The sequence below is a fragment of the Hemibagrus wyckioides genome, linkage group LG06, assembly GCF_019097595.1.
Source record: "Hemibagrus wyckioides isolate EC202008001 linkage group LG06, SWU_Hwy_1.0, whole genome shotgun sequence".
Lineage (NCBI taxonomy): Eukaryota > Metazoa > Chordata > Actinopteri > Siluriformes > Bagridae > Hemibagrus > Hemibagrus wyckioides.
In genome coordinates, this window is record NC_080715.1 from 25,003,204 (window position 1) to 25,015,191 (window position 11,988).

Here is an 11,988-nt window from a genome sequence, read left to right on the forward strand (position 1 = left end):
TTTACATGTGGGGTTATTCTGAAGGACAGGGGAATTACATTCCAAATTAATTTTATATAGCATTATCAATATAGCATTATTATTGTTGTTGTTGTTGTTTTTAAATGTTGATATTATTATTATTGAAAAAATAATTGAGTTTTCTCTGTACAATAACTCGTTTTTTATAATCTGCATAATTTAAATAAAGTGAAAAACGTGTGAAAATTGGTTGCTTTTTATTAAAAAAAATACGTCCCAAGCATATTGGCTAAGGGAGTTGTATACTATATACATCCACTCACCACAAGACCAAATATCTATATACACTACACTCCCATCCAAATCATTGAATTCAGGGGTTGTTTTTCAGGGGTTGGGTCTGGCCCCTTAGTTCCAGTGAAAGGAACTCTTAATGCTTCAGCATACCAAGACATTTTTGACAATTTCATGCTCCCAACTTTGTGGGAACAGTTTGGGGATGACCCCTTCTTGTTCCAACATGACTGCGCACCAATGCACAAAGCAAGGTCCATAAAGTCATGGGTGAGCGAGTTTGGTGTGGACCTCAAAGCAATAGATCATCTTTGGGATGAATTAGAGTGGAGATTGCAAGCCAGACCTTCCCGTCCAACATCAGTGCCCAACCAAATGCGCTTCTAGTGGAATGTTCAAAAATTACCATGTACTCACTCCTAAACCTTGTGGACAGCCTTCCCAGAAGAGTTGAAGCTGTTATAGCTGCAAAGGCTGGACCAATTCCATATTACATTCTTGTGCATGTGAAGGCAGACGTCCCAGTTTTGGCTTGGCTCGCAGTCTCCTCTCTAATTCATCCCAAAGGTGTTCTATCAGGTTAAGGTCAGGACTCTGTGTTATGGATCTTGCTTTGTGCACTGGTGTGCAGTCATGTTGGAACAGGAAGGGGTCATCCCCAAACTGTTCCCACAAAGTTGGGAGCATGAAATTGTCCAAAATGTCTTGGTATGCTGAAGCATTAATAGTTATTAATTAATAGTTCCTAAGTATTATAATTATAATATTCCTAAGGGGCCAAGCACAAACCCTGAATAACAACACCTGAATTCAATGATTTGGAGGGGTGTCCCAAAACTTTGGGCAATATAGTGTATCTACAGTATACATTTTCTTCAAGCTAGTTAAACACAAACTAAATAAACTAATTAAATCAGTGTGAAAATTAGTTGTTTGATTTACATACATGTCAGGCTATATATTAGCTGTTAATAGATGAGATGAGCAACAGAAGATAAAAGTATTAGCTACAAACACTCCCTAGAAACAGAGAGTCACACCGTTCATAGGAACTAACTGCAGGTAGGAACTAAAGTTGTAAAAGGGGAACTGAATAAAAAATTAATGGTCACCTGTTTCTTTTTTACTCACTGGTATGAGCTCCTGGTATATATTTATAAACAGTGCAGTAATGCTGTAAAGTAAGAATGCTTTCAAAAATAGATTTTTAAACTGTTTATTTTGATCAATTTACAAAAGTGAGCAAACAGAAGAAAAATCTAAATCAAATCCATATTTGGTGTGACTACCCTTTGGCTTTAAACCAGCATCATGCACACTTTGTACACTTGCTGCACAAGTCAGAGATTTTGTACGATTAGTGTCAGGTGTATCATCAATTTCATATTTAGCTTTAAACACAGTCATTAACTGAAACAGAAACAGCTGTTTAGGAACAACCAAACTTTGCTACTAAGGTGAGGCTGTGGAAGACAGTTTCATGGAGCAGGTCATACTCTATGGCAAGACTAAGCACAGCAACATGTCACAAGGTATTTATACTGCATCAGCAGCGTCTCTCCCAGGCAAAGATTTCAAAGCAGATTGGGATTTCAAGTTGTTCCGTTCAAGAAGCGTATAATGTTGAGGACCCTAGACACAGTGGTTGGCCAAGGAAACTTAATGCATCATGATGACTTTCCTTTGACATTGAAAGATGTCCAGCAGTGCCAACAGCAAAGAACTGGGACCCTGGGACACCCATCTTCTGCCTGCAGAAGTCTGGTCAGAAGTGGTCTTCATAGAAGAAATGTGGCCAAAAAGCCATACCTCTGACCTAGAAACAAGGTTAAGCAACAAAACTATGCATGAAAACATAAATACAGGGGTGCAGAAAAATAGCAGCAAGTGCTCTAGTCTGATGAGTCAATATTTGAAATATTTGACTGTAGCAGGAGGCATGTTGTTCACCAAAGAGCTCAAGAGTGGTACAATAATAAGTGTCTGCAGGCAACAGTGAAGGTGGATGGTGGAGGTTCTTTGCAAGTTTGGGATTGCATTTCTGCAAATGGAGTTAGAGATTTGGTCAGGATTAATGGTGTCCTTGATGCTTAGAAATGCAGGCAGATACTTATCCACCCTTCCACCATAGTTAGTCTGCAGCAGAACAATGACCCCAAAAATACAGCTAATGTCATTAAGAACAATCTTCAGTGTAAAAAAGTTCAAGGAGTCCTGGAAGTGATGAGTTGGCCCTCACAGAGCCCTGTTCTCAACTTATCGAGTCTGTCTGGGATTACATGAAGAGACAGAAGCATTTGAGGCAGCCTACATCCACAGAAGATATATGGTTTATTCTTCAATATGTTTGGAACAACATACATGCCAGGTTCCTTCAAAAACTGTGTGCAACCTTTTTTTTTTCTTAAGTTTTTATTCAACAAAGTAAAAACCATCTTTTAACATTTTTCTGGAAACCCTTTGCTCTAAAATTTATTATATAAAATTATAAATTACCAAAAAATTTTGCATTATAAAATGGATGTCCTTTAATTATCTAGTTGTTGTTGTACATTTGTTACATATCCTGCCTGTCTGTATTTTTCACTGTCCTACTTTATTTCTGTGATTTCCATAAATTGATAAGCATGCTGCCACCTGGTGAAGATGAGCACGACAGGAAGAACAACGAGATATTTCTCTGCATGTCATTCTATTCAAGCTGAGATGGGTGCTGTAAACAAGGGTAAGATGATTATAATTTGAATGGACTTGAGGGTGAAAGGGGAAAATTTTCTACTAGTAAAATAGTTCCTTAAATGACAGAAAGACACAACTGCACTGCACCAGGGTATGCCTTGTCAGGTCATTCTTATTCTCAGCAAAAAGACGAGTGTGGTGCATTGCATTGCACTACACAGCTTATTCATGTGCCTTGTACATTTATTTTTTATCTATCTGTTTATTGATTGATCAATCTATGTCCACTGTAACTGTGTTGTTAATCTTACACTATTCCTATGTCCTTAGCCTATTAAATCACACACAAAACAACTGTTTCTGCATAAATGCATTTCTCCTGAAACTATCTGCAGCTCAATTTAAACTCAACATACAATAATATAAATGTAAAAACAAGGTAAGCATTTCAAGTCATTAATTATTTCAGATCTTTTTGTTAACCTGCTGGGGTTACCTCCTGTGAGTTTTTGGCCATTTTTACTATGTCAGTAAGGCACCTCGTACCTGCGAGTCCCTCCAGGGAGATGTCACTGCAGCAACCAGCATCACCTTCCTCCTGCACTACACAGGCTGAGCTGCTTGTTACTATGAAGACAGGGTTATGAGGCCAAACAATACATAGGATCAGACACACACAAACACACAGACAAACATGAGGAAATGTGCAAGGAAATAATTTAACTATTTTACTGTTTTTCCACTAAAATAAAGACTGGAGGATCATGCCCAGTTACTGACTACTAGTAGTAATATACTGTAAAAGCTACAATGAATCGCTGGACTAAACTTATTAGTTTGCATCGCACACAAAATGGTGAAGCACAAGCAGGAAAAGCAGAAGGGCAGAAAGAAGAGAAGAAGGAACAGAAAACAAAAGTGAAGTGAGTGTTTCTTTAATAAATTTACATACATCCACATATATACATATATATATATATATATATATATATATATATATATATATATATATATATATATATTTATGTAACTGTATAAATATAAAAAATAGACAGAAATTTAAAGCAGAGCTAGGCAGCACTAGTTCCAGTTACTGAGATATTTCAAACAGATACTTTTTTCTTGCAATATTCAGGAATGTGATCCTATGTAAACATAAACGATTACTTAAAACACATATTCCATCAAATTCAGTTGTTAGAGTACTATCAGTGAATCTAGTAGCTAAAATAACTGGGTAGGCAATAATAATAAATACCAGCTAATAATAAACAGTGTAGTTGCTTTAACACATAAAATCAGATAAACTGTTTTAGACAAGTAGTAAAGGTCTATATTTATACTGGATTAATTTTAGCAGTTAAACCATTTACATTTTAATAGTTGAGTATACAGTCATGTGAAAAAATTAGGACACCCCAAGAAAGCTTGTGTTTTATTTAACATAGCTAAACATATGGGTATTTGATCTTCATTTTAACAATATTGAAAGGTTCAAGTAATATAACTAAACAAATAAAACCAGAGAAAAGTCTTTTTTTTTAATGATCTGTAAAATGAAATTGTAAGCAATCCAAATTCTTGTGAGAAAAAAGTAAGGACACCCCCACATTTATTTGTACTTAAAATGGATAAAATTACCTCCAGGTGTATTACATGAGGTGCAAATTATTAGAACATTGTACCAGAGTATTTTGAAGAAGGGTTGCCTTATTTAAACCTCAGACATTTAGCCTGGTTTGCTCTTAATTGATGAAGTGAGAGGTCTCACCATGGTGAGATCCAAAGAGCTCTCTGAGGCCTTCAGAAAGAAGATTGTTGATGCTTATTATTCTGGTAAGGAATATAAAAAGAGCTCAAAAGAATTTGTAAATCAGTTATTCCATTTTCCAGAAAATTATTTACAAGTTGCAAACATTTAAAACAACTGCCAACATGGCCAGGTCAGGCCATCCAAGCAAATTCACCCCAAGAGCAGACCGCAAGATGCTTAAAGACGTCTCCAGAAACCCTAAAAAAACTGAAAAAAACTAAAATAAATTGAAGCTGAAGCAAAACTGAACCTTGCAACATGACAGTGATCCACAACATATCAGTAAATCCACCAAGGACTGGCTGAAAAGTAAAAAAAAAATAATAGAGTATTCTGGAATGGCCAAGTCAAAGCCCAGATCTAAATCCTGTTGAGATCCCGTGGGGTGATTTGAAACAGACTGTGTATGCAATAAACCCCCCAAACATCACACAGCTGAAAGAATTCTGCGTTGAAAAGTGGGGGAAACTTTCTTCCAGTTGATGTCAGAAACTGGTAGATGGCTACAAGAAACATCTCATTGAAGTTATTTCAGCCAATGGGGGAAACACTAGGTATTAGGGCATAGGATGTCCTAACTTTTTCCTCAGGTTAAATGCTAATTGTTGTTGATTTATCTTGTTTAATAAGTGAAAACCAAGTGATATTTTGTTGTTTACATGCAATTACATCACTTTCATCTACAGGTACAAATTAAAACAAGATCAGAAATTGACATGTTGACATTTTAATAAAGAACTGAATATTCAATGGGGTGTCCTAATTTTTTCACATGCCTGTATATAAAAGTAGCAAACTTTTTTTTTTTTTTTTTTTACATTCAGTTGAGTACATTATTTTGACTGGAAACTTGAGTCAGATTTGTATTTATAAATCAACTTCAGTATACTTGTACTTCCCTGAAATTTGTAGTGGTGTTTTTACAGTAATGTACTGTTACCAATATATAGTACATAGTTTTGTGTTTTAATCTCCTGAGACCCAAGGAAAAAAGTGTCAACTATATTTTGTTTTGTGAGTTTTCCTACCTTTTTAGGTAAAAAAAAATCTACAATTTAGATTTCTTTTTTATTTTACGTGTCCACTGTAGTAACACATGATCATTGTAGTAAGAAATGACAGCCAAACTGATCAAATAAAAAAAAAAGAACAGATTATGCCTGTACAGTGATATTAATCCAAAAAATAAATGTAACCTAAAAACAAACCAAAAAATATGATTCTGGATTGTTTCACTTGCTGGTTATTGCAAGGATGATAGTATATCTTTTATTAAATTTAAATGCATAATCATTATATATGTCTGAGCCTTGCCTCATGTGGTCAATTAATGTCCAGACTTTCAAAAGAATGTCTGCCTTCTTTGTTTCCTCTGTTACTGCGAGATCACTGACAATTTCAGTGAGCTTCTCAGCTTGAAAAACCTATCCCTTGTCATTTTGCTGTTTATAACCGACACTTTTTGTTTTTTGCCCAAAACATTTTAATTCTGGGATTTCTTGTGGGGTAGTATTTAGAAACACTCCTCTACTTTGTTTTATAAATGATGCCAATTTTTTCCAATATTTTATTGTCAATGTACTGGGAAAAGTATTGAATAAGACTCCAGGTAGCACTGTGAATATACTGTATTATGATGGAAAAAAACAAGAAACAGCAAAAGGTAATAGGAATAATAATTAAATCTATTTGTTATAGCTGTGATGTACATTTGGTCTCCTACTGACCACACACATAAGTACAAACTTTGCGATCTTAGCCAATTTCCATATTTGATGATATCACTTGGATCTTCATATCTCACAGATAAATTATATTTCGCACTGATATTTAACACTTTATCACTGGCTGTAGTGAATAGTGTGAATAGTGTATATGTGCTTAGAACAGTTCACTACAATATTAATAGTGCCTAATTACTAGGACTGAATAAATTATATTGGAACATTGAGTCATTAAGTATATGTATGACAAGTACAAGATGGTCCTAGTGTCCACTATAGCTGACATTCATAAAAAGGTGAATATTTTAAAACACAAACAAATTAACTGCTTTCAGAACTAAAAGTATTATTCCTGACACTTTTATAAACAAGAATGTGTTTGATAATAAAAGTTATAGGTTGCTAGCATCCCAACCTATCACATCACATAACCCCAGCAACACACTACAATCTCTTTCTTTTTGTCTCACTCAGCTGGAAGGAGTGGGTAATTGATCCCTCTGAAGAGTTTTATTATGGCTGGTTGCAGGTCATGATCTTTCCCATTATCTACAACTGGGTTGTTATTATCCTCAGGTAGGAGGTTTTATGATGCTAATTAAGACAGAACAGAAGTCTAACTAAAACATAATAACATACTGATACTTGAATAACAAACAGCTTAGCTGCAAACAACAAGCAAGTACTTTTTATGATATTAAGATTTATTCAGTAAAGGTGAAGAAACCATGTCAGATATAGCTACATGTAGGCTGAGGTCTTACTATGCTCAGAATTAACTTCAGCCTTTGTTGACATTATTTAAGGGTCTGTTTTTATGAAGCTGACCAGCAATTACAGGCCGTTTGGTACACCTTAGACTACATCTCAGATCTGGTGTATGTGGCTGACATATTCGTCAAGGTCCGCACTGGTAAGTGTATAATTTCAGTTTTGTTATTTAAAATTACTTTCAGGGGCATGATAGTTTAGTGGTTAGCGCCTCTGGGGTATGGATTTCAGGTGTCCTCTGGGTACCCCAGTTTTCCTACCTAGTCCAAAGACGTGTGGTAGGCTCATGGGCATCTCTAAATTGTGTGTAAAATTGTGTGTAAGCGGTATCTTTAATGGAGCATAATTGTACCCCATTATTGGCTGGCACCTCATCCAGGGTGTCCTTCACATTGGGCCCAAGTCCTCTGGGCTCTAGGCTCCCAGGGACCAGGGTTTGTATGATAAGCACTACAGAAAATTGATGAATGTTGCTAATATTTAAATTGAGATAGCCATTTATTAATTATCAACATTCACATACAAATCAACTGCTGTCTTATCAAACTTTAATGTTTTCTGTCCTAAAAGAATAAGTTTTTAATACTAGTGTTTGAGTCCCTGGTATTACACCTGTTTTCTTGGACATAACTCACCAAATTTAACACATCACCAAATTACCAAGTAAAATAGGTGTGTTGGAACAAGTAATGAAAGTGAACTATAGCTAGCAAGAGTTCTGAAAGACAGAACTCAAATGGGTAGTTTATGTATTTCTCTCCTCTGTTGTCCACAGGATTTTTGGAGCAAGGCAGCCTAGTGCGAGATATGTCTCGGCTAAAAAAACGCTACCTGAACTCCTCTCAGTTCTTCTTGGATGTGCTGTCCCAGCTGCCTACTGATCTGCTGTATCTGAATAATTTTTTCAAAACTCCTGTAGTGCGGATCAACAGGTTCCTTCGCTCACCTCGCCTCTCTGAGGCCTTGGACCGCATGGAGACACGTACTGCGTACCCCAATATATTCCGCATATCCAAACTAATGATCCTCATCTTTATCCTCATCCACTGGAATGCATGCCTCTATTTTGCCCTCTCAAAACATATTGGCTTTGGAGATGATGAGTGGGTCTACCCTGACATCACAGACAGTGAGTTTAATTCCACACGCCGTCAGTACTTCTACTCCTTCTGGTTTTCCACTCTGATCCTCACCACAGTGGGAGACACCCCTCAGCCAACTCGTGAGGAAGAGTTTCTCTTCATGATTGCTGACCTTTTAATTGCTGTGCTGGTTTTTGCCTCTGTGGTGGGAAGCGTAGGGAATGTAATAATGAACCTGCGTGACCGGGACAATGTCTTCTTCCCTAATCATGAGTTGGTAAAGAGCTACTTGCGCAGCCGGAGAATCAGCAAAACGCTACACAAACGTGTCAATGACTGGTACCAACATCTCCATATCAACAAGTGAGTCATTCAGTTACACAGTATATACATATCATTTTGTACAATAGAACAGCTTTGGTAGCCATTTAACTCTGCTCTGAAACAGAAAGATCACCCGGGAGAATGAAATCCTCCAGCAGCTCCCAGTCACACTACAGACAGCCATTGCTGTGAGCGTGCACCTACCCACTCTATCCAAGGTTACCATCTTCCAAAACTGTGAGAGCAGCCTGCTGGAACAGCTGGTGCTCAAGCTCACCCCACAGGTCAAAATTTAAAGCTCACCGTAAAAGAGGTTTGAAGCTAAAATAATGCTGCTGTGTATTACAATGCTTTTAACTTTTGTGTACATTTGCATAGGTCTACAGTCCTGGAGAGTATGTGTGTAGGAAAGGTGATGTAGGGCATGAGATGTATATCATTAAAGAGGGGAAGCTGGCTGTGGTGGCAGATGATGGGGTCACCCAGTTTGCTGTACTGGGTGATAGCAACTTCTTTGGAGAGATCAGCATTCTCAACATAAAAGGTAGGAACATCTACTGATATGACAAACATGTGCATGTGCAGTGTTTTTACAACAGCATTATAGTTGTTGGATGCAAGATGAAACTTAACCAATAAAAGAATTTTACAACAACCAAAGCACTTTAATAGGAACACTGTACTAACACTGAATAGGGTCTCCTTTGCTTTTTAAACAGCCTCAATTCCTCATGGCCTGGATTCCACAAGATGGAAACATTCCTTTGTGATTCTGGCCCATGTTGACATGATTGCCTCACACAATTCATGCAGAATGTTTTATGTGTTGTGCATTCTGAGTTGTTTTCCTGCTCACCACAATTGTCACCATTCTAAGTAAATTGTAGAGACTGTTGTGTGTGAAAATTCCAGGAGCAAAAAAATATTTATTTATTAATTGCATGAATGAGTAGGTGCACGGGTGTTCCTAATAAAGTGCTCTTTGAGTGTATAACAGTAAGAACAACAATAAATTAGTGGTATATATCATTTAAAGAAGGAAGCCCATCTCATGTGCAGGTTCTAGCACTACAAAATGTGGAAAAGTTCACAGGGGGTGAATACTTTTGCAAGGCACTGTAGATAATTCATTTGATTAATAGCAAATCATATTATGTCCTTTGACATTGTTCCATTTTACACCACTTAGGCAACAAATCAGGTAATCGACGCACAGCCAACATCCGCAGCATTGGTTACTCAGACCTTTTCAGCCTGTCCAAGGAGGACCTGACAGACACACTGTCCGAGTTTCCAGCTGCCAAGCGCCTTTTGGAGGAAAAGGGGCGGCAGATCCTTACTAAGATGGGAATGCTAGAGATTTCAGATGAAGGAGAAGAGGAAAAGGAAAAGATGGAGGACAAAGTGGTGCGCATCGAGTCTAGCCTGGAGACATTACAGACCAAGTTAGCACGGTTGATGGTTGAACTGGAGTCTAGTGTCCGCAAGATGATGAATCGAGTGGAGCAGCTGGAACTGCAGACTGATGGCTGGGAGGGCATTGTGGCTGAGGGGGCCGGGAGCGAAACTGAAGATGAGGCTGAGAGAAAGAGGGAGATTGGAGATGGTGAGGGAGAGGGAGAGGGAGAGGGAGAGGGAGAGCAAGAAGAGGCACCACAAGGAGAGAGGGGTGAGGGGGATGGAGGGGAGGAAGATAAGGATGAGGGAAAAGAAGTAAAACAGAAGTGAGGATAAAGGAAAGGCAGGCAGTGTATTAAGACAGGAAGAGAGAATCAAGATAAAATATATACATTATTTACAGGCTATTTCACCAGATAATTCCAAATCAAAAGATTAGAAAAGCTGTATGTCCCACAAGTAAACTGACATTCCCTCTGCTGAGATCCATAGAATGCTTATATTATGTTATACAGATCAAGCAAAACAGTTCAGCTACAAAACTTCATCATGCCGAATGCAGCTACCTCAGTTCAACACAAGATGGCAGCAGATGAGCATGAGAGCACAGGCAGTAACATTCAAGTCATCTTACAGATAATTCCCTCTTGAGTAACTACAGTTGAGATAACGTGATTTGGCACTCCATTGCTTATAATGATAATGTATATATGATATATGATAATTCATTCAGAGTAACCTGTCCAATGTGTGTGTGTGTGTGTGTGTGTGTGTGCGCAAAGACAAACTCCCAAAGCCACTTTATGTGCTTGGACTATGTATGTATGTATGTTAGATTAATACAATATAAAGACCTAATTAACTTAATTTCTTAATTTATTACTTTTTTTTTCTTGATTATGTAGAATTCTCTTCAAACCCCTGATATATTAAGCTTAACAGAGATACTTACTAGCATGAATAATTTGAAAAAACTATGTAGAAACTATTCAAAAATGTATTATGAAGCTGAAAAAAAATCCAGTGTGGAAACCTGGATTTTTTGTTTGTACTTGGATTAGCCTCTTGCCAGTCATTTTATTGTCAAGTACCCACTTCACATCATCTTGAATCATTATCTGGGGTGGTGGATGTTTGCTGTAACTTGAATTTCAAACAGCTAAGTTGTCTTTATTTGTCACATATACATTACTGCACAGTGAAATTCCTGTTTCACATATCCCATCATTGGGGGTTGGGGTCAGAGCACAGGGTCAGCCATGATGCAGTGCCCCTGGAGCAGGGTGAGTTGGGAGCCTTGCTCAAGTGCCCAACAGTGGCAGTTTGGAGGTGCTGGGGCTTGAACCCCAATCTTCCAGTCAACAATGCAGAGCCTTAACCACTTGAGCTACCACTGCCCCCATAAATATTCTACACTCCTGTAGAATGTCTGAGTGCAATTCAATATAATGTCATGACAGTTCTTGCTAATGGTATCTCTAGTTGAACCACTATTTGCAAGTTTTGGGGGTAAAGCTTTGTGTATATTGATGGGAAAAGGGGTAGGCTCAATGAGCATAAATATCATTCAATCTTATTCAGCTCCACCCGTTTTTGAACTATTCTGTATAAACTCTAAAAACTGTTGTGTGTGAAAATCAGCAGAAAATCAGCAAAAAAGGGGGAAAAGGAGATCAGCAGTTTCTGAAATACTTAAACCAACCCATCTGGCACCAACAGTCATGGCACTGTTAAAGTCACAGAAATAATGTTTTTGTCCATTCTGATGTTTGATTAAACATTAGATTAGATTAAGTGACATGACTGACTTATATATGCATGATATTGACTGATTGTATAACTGTATAAATGAGCATGTGTACATGTGTTCCTATTAAAGTGGACAGTGTGTGTATGTCAGCATTTTTGAAAGAGGTTGTTCTTTAAATTCTTTTAAATTACT

At 37.5% G+C, this 11,988-nt stretch overlaps 1 protein-coding gene across 1 annotated transcript; it reads left to right on the forward strand.

Annotated features, from left to right (window-relative positions):
- Positions 1-3,744: 3,744 nt before the first annotated feature.
- Positions 3,745-10,376, forward strand: cnga4 (cyclic nucleotide gated channel subunit alpha 4). The gene is made up of 7 exons (XM_058390884.1): positions 3,745-3,857; positions 6,946-7,047; positions 7,278-7,384; positions 8,018-8,687; positions 8,773-8,932; positions 9,027-9,192; positions 9,838-10,376. The coding sequence occupies exons 1-7, from the start codon at positions 3,745-3,747 to the stop codon at positions 10,374-10,376; spliced, it is 1,857 nt and encodes a 618-aa protein (XP_058246867.1).
- The last annotated feature ends 1,612 nt before the right edge of the window (positions 10,377-11,988 follow it).

What these genes read in the sequence shown, in the direction of transcription:
- cnga4 (XM_058390884.1), top strand. Translation starts at nt 3,745, where the DNA reads ATGAATCGCTGGACTAAACTTATTAGTTTGCATCGCACACAAAATGGT. An exon ending in CAACATCTCCATATCAACAA is followed by an intron (nt 8,688 to 8,772) that starts GTGAGTCATTCA and finishes GCTCTGAAACAG; the next exon opens with AAAGATCACCCGGGAGAATG. An exon ending in CAGCATTCTCAACATAAAAG is followed by an intron (nt 9,193 to 9,837) that starts GTAGGAACATCT and finishes TACACCACTTAG; the next exon opens with GCAACAAATCAGGTAATCGA.